This window comes from Podarcis erhardii (assembly GCF_964252035.2).
Source record: "Podarcis erhardii genome assembly, chromosome: 4".
Taxonomy (NCBI): domain Eukaryota; kingdom Metazoa; phylum Chordata; class Lepidosauria; order Squamata; family Lacertidae; genus Podarcis; species Podarcis erhardii.
Window position 1 is genome coordinate 26164919 of NC_138508.1, and position 24475 is coordinate 26189393.

Consider the following 24475-nt stretch of genomic DNA (forward strand, 5'->3'; position numbering starts at 1 on the left):
CATATCTGTATGTATAATTGGGCTAAGGGTGCATGCAATCTATGGGCCTTAAAGGATTATCCTAGCATTTAATTCTGTAGTGTTATCACACTGTTAGCTGCCCTGGCTCACATGACTGCATTTCTGGCATAACATTCATTAGCTAATCAACTTAATGCAGTGGAATTACCCAACTTACATGCTGAAGAAAGCAGGAGCCTATTTCACTCAAATGGGGCTCTTCTTTGTTGTATTGCCTCTCTAGATCCTTCAAGAACTTTCTTTGGAATTTGTAAATGTCTTCAATATTTCCAAATATGGTGCTCAGCTGGGCCCCAGTGAACATTCCTGTATGTTTCCGACACTGCCGAATGTACCCCTGGAAATGACAGAGCAGGATTCTTTGGTTTGTCAAAGATGAAGAGATTGAAAATAAAATGTTGCATCAAATAATCAAGCTCAGTAGTCAAGAAAGGAAAGCTTCATCTTAAGACTTCCTTGTCCCTCCCTTGCAACCCTTATTCATGAGGAGCAATAACCCAAACCCAAGCTGCATGGTCTGAATTCCTGTACACAGTAGAACCAATCTGACAGTAAGACCAGAGCACCCGCTCACAGAGAAATCCTATAGATAAGCCATAATTTTGCCATTCAGCCAAAGCAAATAACAAGTGCCCCAAGAAAGCAGCTAAACAACTAACAACACCCAGCTGCCAGGGAGCTGCACAAAGTTTCCCAGGCCAAGAAAGTGAAGTACTGCAGCAACCCAAGAAATGCAGCATATGCCCACCTTAAGTTTTCTGAAGACAAAGTTCGGCACCATAGCCCAGAGGTAGAGCGTCTGCTTTGCAGAAAGGGTTAGGAAAGTTCCCTGCCTGAATCCCTGGATATCCGCTGCTAGTCAGAACAGACAATACTGAGCTAGATGGACCAGGAGCCTAGCATGCTATGGTCCCCAATAAACACAGCTGTTTCCTCCCCCCCAAAGCAACTCCTCTCCAGCATTTTGCAGCTTACTTCACAGATGTCCTTGAGATGTTTGATATAGATCCGCTCCGTGTTCATTATTTCCTGAATCACGTTTGTTCTCATCTGATCCTTGTTTTCAGCAATTTTTTGGCGGTGCTTCACAGGGTCTGCATTGGGTTCTTCGTCTTGGAGGCCGCCACCGTTTTCTGCAAGTTCTTCCTGGTTGACCCGCAGCTGGAAACATAAGAAAGGAGAAAGCAACTGAGATGAGGAAGCACAGCTGAGTTGAAGAGCCCTCCAGAAGGTTATGGGACCTCCAGAACAGATGCGGTGGAGCGGGGTGGGCACCAAGCCCTCCTGGCACAACCCTGGAGATAATCCTTTGTGCCTATGCTACCTAGTATGGCTCAAAGCTCCATACAGTTGGAGAGGGACCACAGTTCAGTGGTAGAGTCCATGCTTTGCATGAAGAAGGTCCCAGGCAGACTCCCTGGAATTCTGCTTTTAAAAAGCGAGCAGGTGATGAAAAGTATTCTGGAGATCCTGGAGAGCAACCATTGCCTCTCAGGTGAGACAATATCAGGCTAGATGGGCAAATAATCTGATTTGGCACAAGGCAGCCTCCTTATATTCTGCGGAAAAGCCCCACTGAAATTAGCTGGGATTTCTCAGCATTTAGCTTACCCATATTATGTAGTCAAGCGAGTCCTAAGAACCAACTTAGAAGAGAGTCTTATGCAACACAGATTAACTTGGTGAGTTACCGTTTACAAGCCTGGCTCTGCTCAGCTTGGTGTAGTTATTATTACAGTGAACAGGGTTCCCTGAGAAGAATTTCATCATTTAAACCAGTGGCGGAAATGAGGCCCTCCAGATGTTCCTGGACTATAAGTTCCTGATCCTTGGCCATGCTGGCTGAGGATGATGAGAGTTGGAGTCCTACCACATCTGGAGGGCCACATGTTCCCCCTCCCTGATGTAAGCTCTGGACAAGGAAGTCCTTTCTTTTAGGTGCAGCACACTCCTCTTACAGCAAATGCATCGGACTGGACTTTCTCCAATGTAATAGGAGGAAAAATAGGTAGAGGTTTTAAATCACTGCCATCTAAAAACGAGCATTAAGAGATTGCGTGGGAATGGGCAGTATCAAACAAATGATCCAAAGAGCGGTTTCCAATTAATATCAACCTATCATTTATAGAAAGCCCTTTCAACCTTTGTGCCGACTCTGTTGGTCTTTACAATAGGCTTTTTAAAGTGATACATTATTTATGCCTTAAGTTAAAAAAGAAATAGCCCCAAGAATAGGAAGCGTGGAATGCTGAGTGGCTGCGTATTGAGCTGGCACAGAAGAAACTGTGCTGCCCGTTTCAAAAGATTGCTGTGGGGGAAGACAGGAGTTTGTTTCGGCCTTTGTCTGATTGAAAACATGGTTAACTCTTACTGCAGTTGTTGTAAGAAGAGGGTGATGTACTCAGGGGACCTCAAGACTGCAGTGTGTGCAAACATGTGACACTTTGTGGATTTGAACCACATAGTTGTTAATGCATAGAGCCTGGCGTGTGTTTCTCACACTGGCAAAAATTGGGCAATTCAGTAAAGGTTTTTTACAGGCCGCATGGAGGAAGGGCGATACCAGTCTGAAACTACTGACTCATGACCCTTTCTTCTTCTTTTACCCATTTATATCGTTACAGAAACAGAAGTACGATGCAGACTCACACATCTCAATGCCAGACATGAAGCCTGATCCCATGCTGCCTTCTGGGAATTTGGAGCACGGTGTCATCAATGTGTGGATAACACTCAGCTCCCTCTCAGTTCATCTGAATCATGAGAGGCAGTTCAGGTGCTGAACGAGGGTCTGGAGGCAGCAATGGGCAGGATGAAGGCCAATGAACTAAGCAAAATCCTGACAAGACCGGGTCCAGTGGGTCAATGGTGCTTAGGATTCAGGAACTGGGACGTTGGGCCTGTTCTAGACAGGGTAACACTTCCCCTGAGAGAGCAAGTACCTTGCTTAGGAGTAATCCTTAATTCTATGCTGTTTCTAGAGGCTCAGGTGGCCTTACTTTTAATTGAAACTGAATATGTATGTTGCATTTCATTGTAGCAAAGAACACATGACCTGAAAAGTGGAATATAAATCTCTTCTTAAAACAGGAATCAGATTCCTATATTCTTATAATCGCTTTTAAGGACAGAGAAATAAAATGCTCTATGTGAATTTCTTCCTCCAGCTTTTGCTGGATTCACTGAGTTGATTCCTTCTCCTCCACAAAATACTTGGTTGTGGGTACAAACAACAATGGCAACTAAAGGATAGGTAAAGGTAAAAAGGGACCCCTGACCATTAAGTCCAGTCATGGCCGACTCTGGGGTTGGGGCGCTCATCTCGCTTTATTGGCCGAGGGAGATGGCGTACAGCTTCCGGATCATGTGGCCAGCATGACTTAGCCACTTCTGGCGAACCAGAGCAGCACACGGAAACGCCGTTTACCTTCCCGCTGGAGCGGTAACTATTTATCTACTTTATCTACTTGCACTACTTGAAGTGCTTTCGAACTGCTAGGTTGTCAGGAGCAGGGACTGAGCAACGGGAGCTCACCCCGTAGCGGGGATTTGAACTGCCGACCTTCTGATCGGCAAGTCCTAGGCTCTGTGGTTTAACCTACAGCGCCACCCGCATCCCTAAACTAAAGGATAGCCTACTATAAAAAATGAGCCCTTCAGATAATGCATCTGCTGGGTCCCCCTGTAGTCACAGTGCGGTTTGTATAGCAAAAGCAATGACTGTAACCTGCAAGAAAAAGGAAGGAGAGGAGGAGGACATTCTGGACAGCAGTGAGTCTAACAGTTTGACGTAGATGAAGCCGGAAAATTAGGACTGAAAATAATCACTGCAATCTATGTGTTGCAGTGGGAAAGGAAGTACTAGTAAACTTGAGCAATGCATCAGCCGCCCAAGACCACAATATTGCGTAAAGAGGTGGTTCAGTAGTTTCCGGAAGGAAAATAAAATAACTTGAGTTCTCGCTTCACTCACCCTGACGAAGCTTGCCGGAAACCAGGCTTCCTTCTCCTCATTTCTGCCCCACCACCAATCCTTGTTGGAAGCCTCAAGAACTTGGATGACGTCCCCAGCTTTGAAGGCCAATTCCTGGTCGTCCATGGTCACGTGATCCCAGAGTGCCTCTGCATAGACCATGCTCCCATCGCTTATCAGCTGAAACAGAAATGTTTTGTGAAGGGCAAGGTTTCTGTAGGGATGGCCAAAGACAAATGCTTTAAGTAACTATGTGTAGATGCAAGAAGCACCTGCAGCAACAGAGATATCAAGCCACTTTTCTGAAGCTTCTAGGTATTATCCATGGAGATGGTCAAAATGGTGAAAGATAAACAGTTTGTAATTTGGAAGTTCTCCAAAAAGAAGAGGAGCTGATTATGGGCCCACAGATCTGATTCTTTGTCCAAGAAACTCAAAACAGTGGACCTTCGGGGGGAAATCGTGCACCAAAGTCATCGCCTCATTTACCTCATTAATGGCTAGCTGCTCCCCTCCGGGCTGCAAGTACCTAGGGCTGGCTTGGCAGAGGTCCTCATAGCTGTAATCCTCCTCGCTGCCATTATCATCCACTAAGGCAGAAGATTCAGTACCTCCATCAGTAGCACCTGGCAGGGACAGTGAAATATTGATAAATTATGTACAGTCAAAGCCCATCTCTGTGACTTTTTAAATTAAAAACATTCATACTAATAAAAAGACATGGAACCTGATTTACAACTTCTCACATCCACTTGAATAAACCATAAAGTATCTGTCTGAAGGGAAATGTTAGAGCAGAGAAAAATCTGAACATATGGTAAGAGAAAATCCACGTATTATACAGAGCCAATGAGGCTTGCAGTTGAAAGTCTGGAGTGCTCCTTGTTTAGTGTTCCAGCAAGCCATGCCTTCTGTCATGATACTCCATTCCATTCCATTCCACTTCCCTGTCCATTTTCCATTCCACTTCCCTGTCCATTTTCCAGTCCTCTCTCCAAACAGCTGGTCAAAATCCCATGGCTACTGGGCATACTTAGTCCTCATTGTGCTGTTTCTGAAGCCCCCTTCCCCCTGACTTAGGGTCATGTTCTCCCCCACCAACCTAAATATTTTTGTACTTCTGCAAACCTTTGGAAGCCACAATTTTTTCCCTCCTAAACAGAAGTGGGTCTCTGTTTAATTTGTGTATTTAAAGCTTTTGTGGATGACTTTTCTACCCAACACAGCATGGAACATTTAGAATGGGTGAAAACCATTATAGCCTATGTTTTATCAAACGCAATGTCTGACATCAAATGTAATTGACCTGTAGATAGGACTCTGAAAACAATGTTGTTATATTTATCTTTGTTATCCATGAAAACCATTCAAGAAAAACAATGAAATATATATGTATTCCACCTAAAAGCCAACTACAGCTAAAACAATCCATTATCAAAAGCAGCCATGGCATTATATGAAGAAGCCAACACTAATGAAACCTCAAAACTAACACCCTTCCAGGGTAATTAGTGACAGACACCTGCCCATGCAGGAAGTTGGGAAGATAATATGCTTCGAAACAGACCATTGCCATAGTGCTGTGGTAGAGAAGGTAGAACTTGTTTATTTTCATTTATTATTATATTTATATCCCACCTCCTCCAAGGAGCTTAAGGTGGTGATAACTTGGTTCTCCCCGTCCCTATTTTTTCCTCACAACAACATTGTGATGTAGGTTAGGCTGAGAGACATAACTGCCCAAGGTCAACGCTGAGCTCCGTGGCTAAATGGGGAATTAAACCCTGTCCTCCCAGGTCCTAGTTCAACACTCTAACCACTACACCACACTTGCTTTTGCAGGACCAACAGAGCTGTACAGAGGTGTAAGCACTGTAAAGGCTTCCAGCTGGGAAAGGGTGGTGGTTAACCAAACTGTAGAAATACATAGACGTACCAAGCAGAGATATGGATATGGGTGACTGCAAGTAGCTTAGAGAACTCTTACTCTTTTCCTCAAGGGATGGAGGAATGTGACTTTTTAAATCACATTATCATACTACAGTGGAATCTTGGGTTGCAGACGTAATCCGTGATGGAGGCACGTCCACAACCTGCAGCATTCGTAACCTGCAGCACCATGTCTGCGCACGCGTGTGATGCGATTTGGTGCTTCTGAGCATGTGCAAGCGGCGAAACCCAGAGGTAACCCTTTCCGGTACTTCCGGGTTTCCCGCGGTCTGCAACCTGAAAATACGTAACCCAAAGTGTTTGTAACCCGAGGTACCACTGTATATAGGATTTTGGTAATCCCAATAAGAAGAGTTCTTGCCTTCTACTAGCAGTGTCCTCCATATGCTTGGACTACAACTTCCACTGTCCCTGACCACTGGCTGTTCTGGGGCTAATGGGAGTTGTAGTCCACAACATCTGGAGGCTGGCAAAGTCTGGTGTAGAGGCAAAACCACACCAAACCAAAGAAGAGCTTAGTACCGACTATGTTAGAGTGGCAGTTATATGGGTATGCCAAAAAGTTGGCCACTAGGTTCTCATGATGACACAGCATTAGAATAAAGGGTGTTCTATGCACCCATATTATCCACGTCCTGGTTTTAGAACTTGACAAATTCGAACTTTTTCAAGGCTTTGCCTTTTTTTAAAAAAAGGGAGACCTAATTTTTCAGATTAAACAGTGAGCTGATTTACCTTCTAGACCTCATTGCTTATGAAGGCAAGTCTGTCTATTCTGATCAACACTATTTCTTAATTTCAAACTTTATTTAAAATGCACTATCTAAATCTCCAACTATATCATAACAGTATTGCTAAATTTCCCTTTTAGGAAATACAGTATTCCCAAAATACAGTATTGCAAACATAAATGAAGGTTGAACAACTTATACAAGAATGCACATTTTTACAATGCAATTTTTACAATGTTTTTACAAAACCACTCTCATAGATATCTGTAAAGAACACACAGCCTAAGGCTGCATTTGGAAAGCTTCATCCCCCACTCTTAATTTTTAAAAGCCACAGTAAATTGTGAATACTTATATGCAGATATTTTAAAAGGAAGCACCTATTAAAAACAACCAACGGGGAGTTGAGTCTTCCTTTGCAATATGTAAGCTTGGATTCTGTATAGCTAGTTTTTCATTTCTTGTTCTTTGTAGCCATTTCTCTATTGTTTACTGCCTGGAGTAAGCAATGCAGACATGAATGAGCAATTCTTATCTCTCTAATGGAATGTCAAAAATCCAAAAGTCGATGTAGTACTTAATCTTATTCTTCCTGTGCTGGTTCAACTGCTAGTCTTGCTAGTATAAGCATTATTTTAAAACCAAGTCAAGCCCCATGATTATAACAGTTTAAAGCATAAAATGCCATAGAAAATAAATGCAGCTTATCTCCTACTCAAACATACCTATCTGAAGGCTTTCCAGGCTCCAAAATCGGGCCATTTCCCCTCTGGCTACCATCCTGCCATCCAAAAAATAAAAAAAGACCATACACAATGCACAGCTTGGTTTTTAATATGTAAGGCTTAGTCCTTTAAAAAAATAATCACGGAGGACCAGGGAGAGGCTGCAATCGACTGGAAATGCAGAAACAGCTTATTCATCGCTTTGAGCTTCTGTTTCTGCAGTTCAGGACAGAGAGCTACTTGGAAACTGACAGCTCACTCCCTGTTCAGTGTAGCTGTGAGTTTGTTGGCATCATGGGTACCCTTAGGGAGGAAGTTATAAAAAAGAAACACCTGCCCCAGCGGACACACAGCTCTCATGCACATACTGCATGCACAGCCAGCTCAGGACTTAAGTGCCTATAGTGCAGATTTATTCTTGTTATTCTCAATTAGGCTTCTGCTCTGCATTCAAATCTATCCCTCCTGCTGCTTCGTTTGTTTTTTTAACTCCAAGGTTCCTTTGCAAATTGCTGGAGTCTTCTCCCTCCCCCCCCCCCCCACTACTTGTAAAAATAAATAAAATAAAATGCATCCCTTGGTGGAAATCGTGCAGCCAGAACATTATGTCAGAATGTAAATGGCAAATGCTAAATTCGCAGGTACTCCCTGTAGGTGGTTATATGGCACTGTGCTTACTCTGTTTGCATGCTCTCTCTCAAGACTGGCCATCAAGAACCAGGCTCCCTTTCCTCTTGCTTCCTTGGGATGCCTGACAAGCTGAGTGCTGTGGGTCAAGGGTGTCATCAAATCTGCAGTGCCAGCTGGCCTGAATACTATCAGCTGACCACACAGGCCAAACCTTCTCCAGTTTTTAAAGGCCTTTCCTCTGAGCTTTGTTCTCAATCATTTTCTGCTTACTCTCCTGCTCCCTTTTCTGATCCACTGTTTCAATATTCGAGGTTGCTTCCTTATATTGTGGCCTAAGTACAGCAGCTAGAAATGTACCCGGGAGAAGGCACCTCCCAAGTAGGTCTCCTGGTTAGTCTCCAGGTAGGTCTAGTCAGAGCCAGGCCCAGGAGCTAGAGCTATAATCCAACACGAGCTTAGACCAGATGCTGCAAGCATAGCTACCCCACAAAAGAGAGATACACCAATTGGGAGGCAGCTTTTGTACCAGCAAAGGTCTCTTCCACCCACCCAGATTATAGACAGATTCTCTGATAATAGTGTAGTCAGGTCATTTTATTTATCTTTATTTAACAAGATGTATATACCACTTTTCAAAAAAAACCTATGCTGTTTAGATAAAATAGTATAAAATATTCATTAAAGATAGTGATAAAAACATATATTTAAAAGAGCAGTCATTCATTCTCTCTCTCTCTCTCTCTCTCTCACACACACACACACACACACTCAACAGTTAAATATACTTAATGACATGTCTGAATAGGCTAGCTTAAACTTTTAGTAGTTGTCCAAAACAGTACAATGAAGGCGCCTAATAAGCCACACTACAATAGGCAGCTCGATGGAAATGTCAGAAAAAGAACAATTAAACAGCACAGAATGGGAGCATATAAAGTAGCCGCTAACACAGCAGCATATAATATAGTTGGAGCTAAGAAAAATTCAAGAGCTGAATAACAGCTTCAAGGGAGTTTAAAATGTTGGGCGGAAAGTGTTTGCACCAAAATCATTTAAGTAAGCACCAGGCAAGCACCCTTAGGGAGAGACTCCGAAGGCAAGGAACTACAAGGAGTAGGCCTCTTTCCACCTTGGCTTACTTCAGATAATGTTCATCATTCATCTTATTAAAAAAACTTCCCCCTTAAATCAGTTACATAACTGCTGTTGGGAGAGGGGTGGGGTAAAGAGAGTTGCATGGCTCCAAGAAGCAACCGCAAGAACTGAACTGCTAAATGAGCCTTGCTGGTTCTTCTGAAAGGAGGAGCTGAGGTTTTCTCAGTTCCAGCTTGAGGGGTGCCAAAAGCCTACGAAACCAATTTAAGCACAGACTACAGCAGGGCAGGTGGGAAACGTGCATATGCTGCGGACAAGTAGTGCTATAACAAAACCACCGCAACCACTTCGAAAATGTTACATCTGCATACACCAGCAAGCACAGGAACTATTTCTGCATCCTGTTGACTTACATCTTAGCTACAGCATGGCTGTTCTGTGGCATACAAGAGATGGGGTGGCAGGGAAAGAGATAGGACTCTCTCTATACCAGCCCCAGAGCTGAAATGTCAGCTTTCACACAGCTGAGTCAAGCAGACCTCAATGCATCAGAATGTGGCACATTTCTGTAAAGAGCTGTTCCTCAGCATGGGGAACAGCAACACCAGGGCAATATGCAGGGTCTTGACTTGTATCTTTCCAGTGCTTGTACTGTGCCCATCCGGCATAGGTAAAGGTAAAGGTACCCCTGCCCGTTCGGGCCAGTCTTGCCAGACTCTAGGGTTGTGTGCTCATCTCTCTCTATAGGCCGGGAGCCAGCGCTGTCCGCAGACACTTCCGGGTCACGTGGCCAGCGTGACAAGCTGCATCTGGCGAGCCAGCGCAGAACACGGAACGCCGTTTATCTTCCCGCTGGTAAGCGGTCCCTATTTATCTACTTGCACCTGGAGGTGCTTTCAAACTGCTAGGTTGGCAGGTGCTGGGACCGAACGACGGGAGCACACCCCGCCGCGGGGATTCGAGCCGCCGACCATGCGATTGGCAAGTCCTAGGCGCTGAGGTTTTACCCACAGTGCCACCCGCGTCCCTTCATAAAAACCTCAGAATGAAGAAGAGCCATAGTTCATCCTGTTTTCCAAGAAATCAATGCAATTACAGGCAACCATGATGTACCCTCCCCCCAACTTGCCCTTTTGAGCATGTTTGAGGATGCTGACATAAACTTTTAGAAGACATCTGAAGGCAGCCCTGTTTAGGGAAGTTTTTTATGTTTGATCTTTTATTGCTTTTATTATTAATAATAATATTCTGTTGGGAGCCGCCCAGAGTGGCTTATTATTATTATTATTATTATTATCATCACCTGTTTCTGGAGGGACCATGCTGGTGCTGATATCATATATTGGTAAAGTAAGATTTTAAGAAACAGCCTTTTTAGAGAAATTAATGTATATATTATGGGTTTCTTGAGGTCAGAGTAAAAAGAACAAGTTCATCTCAGTGTGGCTTAACTTTATTATGCATGTAAACAAGACAGAACATGGTCAAACCCAACCTCCTGCATATAAATGGATTTCGTTAATACAATAAGACTTGTATATAGTCTTGCTGATCCCTTCCCTAACGCAATAAGGGAACTTAGTTAAAGCTGACGGTTTTATAATAGTGCACTGGTACACATATAAATTCTCTGTTTATGTAATGGTAAATTGTATGATTTATAGATGATGGTACATTTGTTGCTACTTTCTCCAACTATTACTGTACTATTTTCTTAGTTTGTTTTTGTTATAGGCACAGATATGAATAAGTTATGTCTGAGCACATAATCTCTGTAATGTGTTTAAAAGAATTTGATGTTTGTGACTATATATTAAAATCCAATAAAAAGCATTTAAAACGAAGAAGAGTCCTAGATCAGTAGTAGAGCATCTGCTTTGCATGCAGCAGGGGCCCAGGTCCAATCTCCAGGGGGCTGGGAGAGACTCCTATTTGAAATTCTGGAGAGCTGCTGCCAGTCAGTGCAGACAATACTGAGCTAGATGGACCAATGGTCTGACTCAGTATAAGGCAGCTTCCTATATTCCTAATAAGTGTGGCTTGCCCTTTTTATCTTTCTGCATTTGGGATTGCCTATTAAAAAATAAATACCGTATATACTCGAGTATAAGCCGACCCAAATATAAGCCGAGGCACATAATTTTAGGACAAAAAATTGGGAAAATTTATTGACTCAAGTATAAGCCAGTTCACCACACCACAAACCTGGGGGTGGCAGCAGCGGAGGGGAAAGAACAAGCAGCCCCAAAGGGCTCCTTTCGGGCTGCTCACTCCTCCTCCGCCGCCGAGAGGGGCAAAGGCGGAGGAAGGAGCAGCCTGAAAGGGCTCCTTTTGGGCTGCTCGTTCCTCCTCCACTGCCGCCGACAGTGGCAAAGGCGGAGGAAGGAGCAGCCTGAAAGGGCTGCTTTCGGGCTGGTCGCTCCTCCTCCGCCGCCGACAGTGGCAAAGGCGGTGGAGGAGGAAGGAGCAGCCACTCGTCCCTCCACCGCCGCCTCTGCCGCTTGCAAGAGCAGGCATAGGAGCCTGGCTGGGAGAGGCACAGTGCAGAGCAGCGCCTCTCCCAGCTGCGGCTCCTGAGCCTGCCCTTGCGAGATGCGGGTAGCGGCTCCTTTCTCGCCACTCGTCCCACCGCAGCCGCCCACCTCACTTGAGTATAAGCTGAGGCAGGCTTTTTCAGCATAAAAAATATGCTGAAAAAGTCGGCTTATATTCGAGTATATACGGTAATATCTGGTATTGTAAGAGCGTTCCACTCATTCATCCATAAAGCGCATTCAACACCAGCTATGACTGGCAAAACTCTGGTCTTGTTTCTTTTTCAGAGACAATGCAGCTCAGTTATTTAGCTGAGACATTTCCAGCCCCCACATCCTTACACTATTGACCAGCTCAAAAGACCCAGACCCTGGAGGCCCCTGCTGCACACAAACAGCACCAAACAGCCACAGAAGTCACGTGGCTTCCTGAAAGCCGCTGGCTGTAATGGAAAACAAGAAGCCAGGGATTAAATGAAAGTCTCTACCCTTCTTGCTGATAAGAATCTGCATTTCTCTCTCATTTGAAAGCGGCTGCCCAGTCATGAAGATACCGCCATCTGTCCTTCTGTATCAGCAGACATGAGCACATAGAAAGAGCCCTGCTGGACCAGACTGAGAATTCACCCAGTATCCTGATCCCAACAGCGGCCAGTTAAATGCCTCTAGGAAGCAGGGAACAGAGGAAACAGCCCTCTGTTCAACTTCAACTTCAAGTTGCTTGCGTCCCCAGAATCTGGTATTCAGAGGGATACTGCTACTGAAATATGTTTCACTTAACTATCATGGCTGTTGAGAAACTTCTCCTCCATGAGTTTGTCTAAATGCCCTTTAAAGCAGCCATCCCCAGCCCTGTGGCCTCCTGATACCATCAGACTCTGAATATTCATTGGTCCCAACCAGGCAAGGAGGATGGGTGATGTGGTCCAAAAGCAAGTGGAATACAATACAGTGGTACCTCGGTTTCTGAGCGTCTTGGAAGCTGAACATTCCAGTTTTCGGATGCCAAAAACTCAGAAGTAAAGGCTTCTGTTTTTTGAACATGCGTCAGAAGTCGAACAGCTACTGCTGCGTTTCCCCCCCTATTTTCTCCATTGACTTTGCAGGCCTCCCTTTGCGCATCAGTTGTCAAATGTTTCGGAAGTCAGTCTTCCAGAACAGATTGCATTCGACAACTGAGGTACCACTGTACTAGGTTAGAAAAGTCATCCTTATCCCAAGAAATGGCTGGCTTGCTTGATAAACACAGCTGGAGAACAAAAAGCATATGCCTGCTTCATTCACAGACTGATACATCAAGGGACCATCCCATTCAAACATCTGAAAACCAAGGCATAATTCTGCACACAGCTGGGCCTCTTAAATTTCATTGCATTGGTGAGATTTAAGCCATGCACAAGATTCCAGATCAAGTTGCCAAACAAAAGCATGACTTTATTCAAGTCCATAAGGAACAAGACCTGACGTCCAAGAACATAACACACCTCATCCTCACTGTTGGGCAATCTGTGTGTGAAAATCTGTGTGTGAAAACAACAATGGTCTTTTTTTGTGGGAAGTGGCTAACCCCATTATAAGCCTCACAGTGATGATATTAGGGTTTTGCATGGGGGGAAATGAAGAATTTCAGTGTAACAACTGCTGTAATGGTTTTCTCATTTTTAACCTTCATAACAACTCTGTGGGAGAAGTTAAACTTGCTTTATTGTGATATTTGCTTTACTGCGGTGGTCTGGAACTGAACCTGAAGTATCTCTGAGGAATGTCTGTAATTTTTTAAGCAAAATACACCGAAACCAACACCATAAACCAGGGATCAGAAAACTTTTTCAACAGGTCCACTGTCCCTCAGACCTTGGGGGGGGGGACTATATTTTGAAGGGGAAAAAATGAACAAATTCCTATGCCCCACAAATAACCCAGAGATGCATTTTAAATAAAAGCACACATTCTACTCATGTAAAAACACCAGGCCGGCCCCACAAATAACCCAGAGATGCATTTAAAATAAAAGGACACATTCTACTCATGTAAAAACACACTGATTCCCGGACTGTCTGTGGGCTGGATTTAGAAGGTGATTGGGCCGGATCTGGCCCTTGGGCCTTAGTTTGCCTATCCATGCCATAAACTATGAAAAAGAATAAAAGAATAACCATACAGGATACAGATGACCCAAATTTTAAGAACCATAAATCAGGTGATATAAAGCAAACATAAATCCAAATGGAAGGCTAATCTGCCAGAGTAGATGGGAGAGAGTTCAGCAATCTGGGTGCCACCACTGATTAGAGCAACCATTGAATAACTTGTAAGTTTATTATCCATTGGCCTCCTGTGAAACTCACCATTGGATGCTCTCATTTGCCGCTTACATCCAACTCTATCCAGACCGATGGGTGTACTTTGAGAAAAGGTAAAGGGGCGGAATCTGGCTGAGACAGCTTTATAAGGAGGAACCTGATGTGCTGGTACCGGAGGGCGTGCAACTGGCTAAAAAAAAAGGAAAACAAAGAAAGCTTGTTACCAAAGAAATCTACCTGGAAGTCCAACCAAGCTGTGCAGAAAACACTGTTTAGAAATGAAGTAGTTTACATAGGCAAAAGAAAAGTGTTCTCAGCACTCTACTGCAGTAAATCAACATTAGGGTTCCATGTAATTGTAAATGTCCATCATTCCATCTATTTCTGATGTTTGGAGGTGAGTGTTGTTGCTTACGCAAAGCAGTGGCTGGGGCAGTCAGATGGGTGGGGTAGAAATAAAATTAATATCATCATCATCATCTGTCGCAGCAGGCTTTGGGGAAACCACGAGGTTTGCAGAAGCAATGCCTTCTCTCCCCCCAGCAAAAAACAACAACCCATTTTAGGGGAAATAAACCCTAAGGGGGTGTGCTGAGCATGCTCAGGAGGCATAGAATACTAACTAGATGTTGGGAAGAACAAAAAACCAGGTGTGTGTGTGAATGAATGCAATGGCGTATTACAGAGGACAGAATGGCTGGCTGACTCAGTTAACTAGCACTCAGAGCTAAGGCATTACAACTGAAAAAGCTCTTTCCCTGGTGACCACCTGCAGGTGATGGTGAAACTTGAACCAGCTGCCTATAGAGGTTTAGCAAAGTTGAAAGGAAAAAGGTCTCTGGGTTTTTATTATGGGCCCCTCTATCTTTCTCCCTATATTAAAAAGCACTGATTAGGTTTATAGATGCACTTTTAAGTAACACATTCCATGCAACTGATTCTCTAAGTGTTTAAATGTAAGCACTTTGATTATTTTCTTATATTATATAATATGATATAATAAAATGAATACTGTTCTTTGCCTTTCCCCTTTACTTGATTGCACTTTCTAAAGTGTTTGCTCCCAGTCACACTTTACATTAAAAACCTTCACACTAAACTCTATTTGCTACTCTGTTCTGCACATTTTCACAGCTTTTCAAGCACATATTCCTTCTCAGAAGGCTATACTAGTTATCAAAACTTAAATGCTGCCTCTCTGGAAACCTTAACTGACCCTCTAGCACGAAACAAGGATTCTTATAGAACAGAGCTTTCCCTGCACCGAATTCCCAAGCAAATAAAATAAAGGTCAACAAGGGCTTTGCTTTGGGTTTTCTGACACTCTGCTGGAGCTTGTGTGTTTCCTCCTGATTTCTCTTAAATAAAAATATCATCTTAACAAAAATCTCCCTCAAGCAATTCTTTGATTGCTATGTTTTATTATTGTTGTTTAAATCCATCATATCTAGTGATTCATATAAATCTCTTTCAATTCTCTTATCTAACCCAACACTTCAATTAAAAAAAACAAACTAATACCAGTTTTCAGCAGGTCTTACTTTCAAGAAAAAGCTAATTTATTGCTTGTTGTGAATTTGTTTATACTTAGGATATTACCAAGTGTGGCACTTAAACTCTTCTTTAAGTAATTAGTACATTTGTGCTGAACAAAATCCAAGCCTTGAGAATTGATTCCTCTTCTTAGCATCAGTAATAATAAGAATATACCTACCTTCAGAGTGGTCCCGTACCTTTGAATTTGTCTCCAGAATTTCAGCAAAGTAGAATTTTACAAGAAGATTAAGTTTTAAAAGTGCCAGTATAACTGGCAGACTTGCTGAATGCTATCCAATGAGAACAAAATATGGGTGATACCTATATAAGAGGGTTTATCCACACTTACCTTTTGCCCCACTCTTTCAGGCATGAGGGTCCATGCTTTAATGCTCTGATTTATTTTACCTTGACTGCAAAAACCTGCTCTTTAAAGCTGATTCGTAGCAAATGTCAATTCAGGTTTACCACGGATTGGTGTTTGCTCCGATTGAGCTTTAAAGAGTGGGCTTTTTTGCAGGAAAAGAACTGGGGAGGGGGAGGAGTGCTCAGATATAGAGCTTTAAATCACAGACCATGCCTGGAAAGAGCAGAGAAAGTTAAGTGTGGATAAGCCCAGAGTCAGACTCAGAATAGACTATGCTGTCAGGAACAGTACCTCTGGATAGCATCCTATGTGGAGGAGAAATCAGAAGTGTGAAGAATTTCCTCCTTAAATACACTGCAGAAAATCTGAATTAGGGAGGAAAGCAAATATCTCGCCTTGCTGGAAAGCTTATTAAAAAAAACACCAAAAAAAACACACACCAAAAAACAGTGAAACAACATTCCCGTCACATCCATAGTAAGAAGACTCCATTTCTGGTAATCTTTTCATGACAATCTGGTGATGAGAGTTATTATAAAGTATGAAGCCAAAGACCCATCACAAGAGAATTGATAAATGCCAAAGTGAAGATTTCTGGATGCCATGCAAAGGCCCTTCCAAAGCAAAACTTTTTTTCATGAAGGACGAACAAGACAATTTTTTATTTTTAGAATATTTGAAGGCTAAGGGCACATCTGAAGCTCTACGCATATATAAGATGTCTGTTAGAAACCCATTCATTTTCACAAAAGAAACAATACAACTCTCTATCGTGGTTTAAATTAGTGAGAAGGCTGTATCTTTGTATGAATGTTTCCTTTTCCCACTGTTAAAGAGCTTCCCAGCAGGAGGCGTTGTGCTAAAAGGAAATGGAAATGTCTGTATGTCTGAACACTTGAAAAATAAAAATAGGGTACATTCTTTTTAAAGTTTCCAGAATGTTAGAAAATGAAATTTCAGTTAATTCTGTTCAAACTTCATTCATTTACAAATTATATTTTATATAACTTGAACCAAAGTCAGTACAGCAAAACAGGCTCTTTGTTAAACCCAACTATTTACAGACCATCTTTTAAGAGAAGTATTAAGTTTCTAGCTTTAAAAGATGGATCAAAATACACATTTAGACTGTGGTAGTCATGGACTACCTATTCATTTTCCATGAAGAAAGGGCAAATTTAGATGTTGCTTTTTTCCAAGACAGAGGCAGATATGGGACTTGTGCTTCTGTGCAACCTCTAAAAATGTTACAGTATTCAAATTTAGCTAGGTCAATGTCACTTTGATTAGCGTGCAACATTCTTTGCTGGTATGCAGAGATATAGTTGCAGCCATATCTGGGGAGAAATAACCTAAGAGTTAATTTCCTGTCTCAGGTCCAGTTCACACAACCATCTCAGCCTGTGCATGAAAAAGCTAGCCCACACTGAATTCCTGTCCACTTCTGATTGTGCCATGGGATGAACGAAGCTTTTGGCATATTTCTGCAAGCTACCCTAGGTGTTGGTTAGTGATAAAGAGTTTGAAAAGCTGAATAAGGACAGAGCTAAGCCCACAGTGGTATATGAACACAACTGGACCAGAAGTCAACAATTAGTCAAATTTCACATATGTTATTGGTCCTTTCTGCAACATGTCACCTAGTACTAACTCCAGAGACAGGTAGTCATGTTAACTTGCTGTAGCAAAAAGAACGAAGTTATTTAAGGTATTTGGCATCTTGAAGATCAATACATTTATTGTGGCATATGTTTCTGTAGAGTCCACTTCATCAGATACATGCATCTTCAGCTGATTGGTCAGGACTCACTACTGGGTCCTAGCATGATCAAGGTGGGTTCTACAAATATACCATAACAAAATGAAGAAATGGGTCCCTGGGTACATGCATGGTGGATCTGGGTCTGTAAATGTGGATTTGGGTCTGTAAATGTTGACGTCTGCTACATCAGATTCTTAGGATTGTTTTTTAGATTTTACTGATGTGTTGTCTGTTAATTTGGTTTTTCTTCTGAATGAATAGCAGGAAAATAAATGAATTGGTAGGTTGTTAGTACTCAGGGGTGATATATGCCTGCATGGTTATAGGATCCTTTTATGTATCGTTCTGTTCACAAAAGTTTATACCACAATAAATGTATTAAGTCTTTAAGGTGCCACAAGCCTTGTAGTCACTAGTACTAGATACAAGGCACTATCTTTAACACTCTGGTTTATAAGAGAGTCCCTTAATAACTCTATTGCACATTTCCCTATGGTTGTTGGGCAAATGCCAGAATTAGTGCCAATAAATATTTCTAAGCTAATAAACACTTTCAAAGGCCTAAGAAACACAATTAATACACGTTAATACTGAAATTTATATGCAACAACAACCTGTATTGTTGATTATATAGGTCATACTTAGATATACAAGAGATATAAATATTTCTAAGCCTCAAGTATCAGCATCCAGAAAGGAGGAAAGTTAGTGTACACCACAAAGGAACAATCATCCATTGAGAAGCATTAATTAGTCTGATGTCATGCTTTTTAGAAGAATGATGGTGATTTGGGATAAGCAGAAGGAAAGAAAAGGAGGTGTCCACTAATTCTAACTTGAAGGTTACAGGCAAGGAAGGAGGAGGAGGATCTTTTGATTGTGCATTTTGTGTCTTACTTGTGTAAGGAGGTCTGTTATTTCTTCTGTTTGGTTCTCATAGAAATTGGCCCCACCAATGACAGAGATGGGTCTTCTTTTGCGCGCTCTTTGACTGGCTACCATACAGGTTCCCGGCTCAGCAGAAGGCGATCCGGGCTCAATGTCAGCATCCACACAATCCATTTTCTGAGACTCCATAGCAACGGAATCTTCTGGTATTGAGAAACTCCTAATTGCCAACTGGCCGTAATCTGAGAGGGGCCGAGGACGGGATCTTTTTCCAGAGCCCCATCTTCTGGGTGTGACTTTTTGAGTGTCTGTTCTTTCTTCATCCTGATATGGGGCCTTCTTCCAGTGATCATCAGTAACAACCTTTTTTAAACGTGAACAGGTCAAATAAACCAAAAGCACTTAAAAGATGTAATAATCTATATCCTTCACATGGTACAACACAGCCTCCCCCAATCTGGTGCCCTCCAGACATTTGGAGCTATTTATTTGTTCAAGTGATTAGCTGCCCTTCATCCCAGGATGCCATTCAGTAGCTAGACCAATACATATAATGGAACCACATAAACAATAATTGGAAAGTTAAAACCCTACACAAAGAATTGTTCATAACTTAGAAACATAGGAATTTGCTGTATACCAACTCAGACCATTGGTCCGCCTAGCTCAGTAGTCCCCCAGTTTGCACAAAGGACTAAGCCAAACCATGGTTTGTTGCAGATAAACATATATGGGGCTCCCAGGCAGGTCACTGTTGCTCTGCTCCTCCTCTGTTGCTTTGCTGCTGTGAGCTAAGCCATTGTTTGGCTTTGTGTTCTGCCCCAACTCATCGTTTATCCCACTCTAGACAAACCATAAGCTGTTGCCAAGGGAGCATCACCTGTTGGACAGTGGCTTCAGAGAGTTCGGTCTCCTGGGAAAGGGTAGCTGCCTGCATCTCCCTAACTGACGCAGTTGCCACAGATGCTCTCATTGCTTGCACTAGGCAACAAGGTGGAAGTTAACTCATGACTATGATGCTGTGAGCAGAAAGCAAAGGGCTGCTACGTTGCCCTCTAGTCCAGAACTGCAGCAAAACTGCCCGCAATGAAACCTAAGCACAAGGTTAAATCTTAAATGGTCTGAAGGTGATTTCCTTCAGAGAAAGAGAGATCAGATACAGCTCCCATTGTTTGTTTCCACAATGAAAGTGGGTCAAACATACACATAAAATTCCAATGTAAATGAAGGCGGAGACATTACTGTCCAGATCGTGACAAAAGAAAGAAGTGCATACATACAAGGGAATCTACCAGTAAACTGGTAGAAGTAAAAGTGTTGATGCATCCCAGTGTCTGAAGTTACTATTATTTTGCAATTACTATTTAACACTGACATTTGTCGCTTTGAAGGGTGCCATTACAGAAAATGAGAAGTAGACTCCCACTCATTTCACAGTTTTGCAGATAATTTACTTCTCCTTCCCAGAGCATTAATACCTTGATCATCCACAAATTATTCTGTGACGGCTACTATACTAAGGAGCCTTTTTCTTTTTTCTTTTTGTACTAGCCACACCAGATCCCCTGGACTGCAACCCTCGGTATTAGTTGCAAAGTAAGTATTTTTCATGTTATCCTAAAAGTATAACAATTAAAAACAAAACTGTAATATTTAGTATCATAGGAAGCTGCTCCTCTCGCAAGACAGCAGTGCTTGCAGCATTCTATATATATGGCAGAAGCGGGATGGAAGCCAGGAGAAGACAGCTCTCACCTCCACTACATTGGGCAATGGAATGAAAACCCAGGTACAAGACATCAGGCAACATCCTGACCTTACAGGCTGGCCCAGCCCCAAAGTACGATACTTAACCTGACCATTTCATCAAATCTTTATCGGCTTATGAATTATCCATTTCTCTAAGGTGTAACATCTTACAACCTCTGTGATCAACAACATTGTCCCTACTTTGTAGCCCTGATATTGGTATGCCAGTAAGACTTGTTAAATTCTGGCTTAATTCACTTTGTCTTATTTTTTACTTGCAACATGCTGGGATTGGAAAAATGGGTAAACTAGCAGATATAAACCACAGCTTCCATTCTGTGTTGAAATGAGCTTTAAATTAAGATTCTACACGGACCGTAATTGGAAAGGAATTAATTTTGGTCCGTCACCTGAGCTTCCTGCACCTCCCCATAGCATCTTATTATGCCATATATTCCATCAACAGTATTTTCATGGACTAAATCAGCCTCACCCAACCTGAGGCTCTCCAGATTTTTTGAACTACAATTTCCATCATCCCTGCCAACTGGCCATGCTGGCTGAAGCTGACAGGCATAGTCCAAAAACATCTGGGGTGCACCAGGTTGGGAAAGAGTGGCATAAATATTTAGAAGATCAGAAACAAAGTGAAACACTCTGCACTAAACAATACAGTAAACAGTGACAGTGAGTAGCTGCACATATCACAACTAAAGGTGTGTTTTTTAAAATCACAACTACCAAGGCTGCAATCATAAGCACACTTGCAAAAGAGTAAGCCCTACTGAATACAGTGGGACTTACGGTACTTCTGAGTAAACATGTGCTATATGCTGCCTTAGCCTATGCATGTTTACACAGAAGCAAGCCCCACTATGTTCAATAGGGTTTACTCTAGGTAAGTGTGCACAAAACTGCAGGCAAGCATGTTTACTCAGAAGTAAGTCCTTCATTCTGGAGTGTTAAATTCAAGATAGTGAAAAGCTGACTGGAGACATTCTTGTACCATCTTTATTTCATTTCATAAAGAAGTCACTAAGACTCAATATTTTTGTCGTATAAATCCATATTGCTGTCTAAAATCAAAGTAACCCTCCTGAATTTAAACAGAGTTGCGCATTGCTTCACACCACTTAAGGGCTTGCCCTTACAATTATGTACCCAGGCAGGAAAATCATATACGAAACCATCAACTTACTTTGTCATTGGACAGAGACATAAGAGCCCCGCACACACATTGGGACATCAAAGAGTTGACTAAAGTCATTCTTCTGTCGTTCCCATTTAATTTCACAAATGAGCTGGAAAGACAAGCACAACTCACAGCGTAGCTTAGCCAGGCAAAGTGTTCATTTCCATGACCTTGTACCTTAAAACCAGGGAAAGGACACGTCACATGTCCTCTTTTTGTGTGCTATTTATTATTGCCCTGTCTTAAGCAATAAAACCTGGTGAACAATCAGAAGAGATTATGACCTGCCCACTCTGCCCATATCACAGAAGTAGAGAACAGCCTGTTCTGAGTTGGCTGCACAGAAGTCCAACTTTCTTTGATTTCTGTATTTTACTTAGAAACATTTGTATATTGCTTAGTGCCGGGACATGGAATCCTGTGCCTTCCAGACATTGTCGGACTACAACTCCCATTGGCCATGCTGGCTGGCGCTGATAGAAACTGTAGCTCAAATCTGGACAGGACAAGGGTTCCATATCCCTGCACTAAACTTAGTGGCTACAAGACTGAGTTAAGAAATAAGGGAACCCCGTCTGAACATGCACATATTTTTTTTCAAAAGGAGAAAGTGTACATCGGCTAGGACTCCGTTTGTGCTAAGGCTCCCCTGACAAAAGGCCAATAAGATACATTCAGCACCAAAGTCCTACAATATAGGAGAGGAATTGTCTGAGAGCATGTGCAAAGTGCATTTCAGTCACTACTGAAAGTTTATCCACCTTTCCTCCCAAATTTACAGCTAAAGAAGCAGGCTTACAGGGCATACAGCATGACTCTCACACAGACCTGAATTCTACCATCTCTCTTTATAAGAGATTAAAGACCCACTCAACCTTCTTTGCCAGCCAAACTGTAGAATCAGAGAACGTGCCCATTGTGCAGAAAAATCCACTTTAGGTTTCTCCACATCCCCTTTCAAGGGGACCCTCACAAAAGCGCTTCCTCCGGCTGGCAGTTTCTTCATTCAATCCCCCCCCCATCCATTTTCTCCATGTCATTCATAATTTTATAAATTGCTATCATGTCACCCCCTCATTTGCCTTTTCCCTAGAATAAAAAGCTCCAAATGGTACAACCTTTCCTCACTGGAGAGTTGCTCCATCCCCTCGATCATTTGGGTTATCATATTCTGAACCTTTCCCCGACTCTACAATAACTTTATGAAGTGAGCCAACCAGAACCGCACACAGCATTCCAAATGCAGTCGCACCATAGATGTTGGTATTTTGATTATTGTTAGTTTTATTTTCAATTCCTTTCCCAACAATCCCTAGCATGGGATTTGCCTTTCACAGCTGCCCCACCCTGGGTTGACAGCTAAAGGGAGTTGGGAGCCCAGCACATCTGGAGGCCACAGGTTCTCCATCCCTTGGAGAAGCCTCTCTCAACCTTGGGTCCTCATGTGTTGTTGGACTACAACTCCCATCACCCCTGACCATGGGGTAGCCTCTGCTAGCTAGGAATGATGGCTTGTAGTGCGACAACAACTTGGGGACCCAAGGTTGAGAAAGGCTGTCATGGAGAATAAAGCTATCAGTGGCTACTAGTATACTCCCAATGGCAACAGCATTCTAAGGTTCTTAGGCAGGGTATTGCCAACCTGAGAAGCTTTTATGTGGAGATATCAGGGATTTAAAAATGGACCTTTGCATGGTCTGAGAGAGTTCTATCAGTGGCAATGCCATTGCCAGATGCTGCAGGCATTCAGCAGTAAACATGTGTTGACTCAACCAGTCCCAAGTGCTGAACAAGGGAGTGACAGGCAGACATGTGTGATCCAAAGATCCTGCAAAGAGTTTAAAGTTTTAAAGTCCTGAAGAACTGAAAGGTAATAGCTGTGAGGTGACAGGATGCAGTCTGCCCACAGCTGGCTTTCTAACCTCTCAGAAGTCACTTAAGTCCATCACCAAAAATTGCGCAAGAAAACTTAAAATACCACTTTCCTTTTAATTCCTACCCGCAAGAGAGAGAGAAAGGAATACTCAGTGTACATGCAGAGTTCTAATGTGTACCATTCATGTGTGTACAAAAGCAAATTGGAAAATGAAACACGTTCCTCAATGCTAGATTGCCTAACCTTTCGAATATACTTCCTCCATTGTGCAAGAAGAATCAGCAACTTACACAGGGCTTCATTTTAAAAGGAAACACCTGCTGAAAGGGTCTAAAAGTAGAGAAAAAGAACAGCAAGAGGTAGGATATTTGGAAAGTTGTTTTTTTATATAAAGAAATTAAGATTGAATGTATATGCAATTATGCATAACCTGAAAATAACTTTATAGAACCACAGCCTATGATCAAAGCAAACTGGCTCCCACCCACCTTCCCAGTGCCAAGCTCAGGCTATTTTCACACCTGAAGTGAAAGAACAAAATTATCCATGCATCTCCCCAATCCATTGCCCACCTGCTGTAGAGCTGATATACATATAGAAAGAGATGGGAATCAGGTAGCAAAAAAAAATAAATAAATAAATAAATAAATAAAAAAAAAGCACTCTCCCTGTTGAGTCTACAGCCTGCTCCACCTGCTTGAGACTTTATATAACTGCCCAAATTCTGCTTGCCTAAGTAACTAGGAAGAACAAATCAATGAACACTTGCTTAATTCCAGATACGCACCACCTGCTATGATGAAACAGAATACCATTGCTAATTCTGTGCCTGTAGCTGGTAAAGAAAAGAACAATGTTTTGCAGGTATAGCCTGCCCTGACATACATCACATCAAAGATATTATTTCTATGGTAAGCCTTACAGACACATCATCCTTATCTTCAGCTGTACAACCCCACCAGGACCCTTAAATCTTAACTCATCTTATTAGGGAAAATTGTCCAACTGACATCTTGTAGCCATTACCTTGACAAGTTTTTGTCGCCAAATTCGCTCGGCTCCAACTTCTGCCTCCAAACTATAAATGCTAAATTCTTGCTGCTGGTATTAAGCTGAATTAAAAGTGTTTCATGGTTATACACC

The 24475-nt window shown here is 42.4% G+C and overlaps 1 protein-coding gene across 4 annotated transcripts in view; it reads right to left on the reverse strand.

The window, feature by feature from the left end:
• Positions 1–24475, reverse strand: part of SPATA13 (spermatogenesis associated 13) — a 99798-nt gene that overhangs the window by 10589 nt on the left and 64734 nt on the right. For 2 of the 4 annotated variants that reach the window (XM_081860099.1, XM_081860100.1), the window contains exons 3-8: positions 18525–18878; positions 14008–14152; positions 4484–4620; positions 3995–4174; positions 997–1182; positions 179–358 (exon numbers count right to left, since the gene is read on the reverse strand). In XM_081860099.1, the coding sequence (XP_081716225.1) occupies positions 179–358; positions 997–1182; positions 3995–4174; positions 4484–4620; positions 14008–14152; positions 18525–18878 (1182 nt within the window). The remainder of the gene's footprint in view (positions 1–178; positions 359–996; positions 1183–3994; positions 4175–4483; positions 4621–14007; positions 14153–18524; positions 18879–24475) is intronic. The other 2 variants (XM_081860101.1, XM_081860102.1) reach the window with 1 other exon arrangement.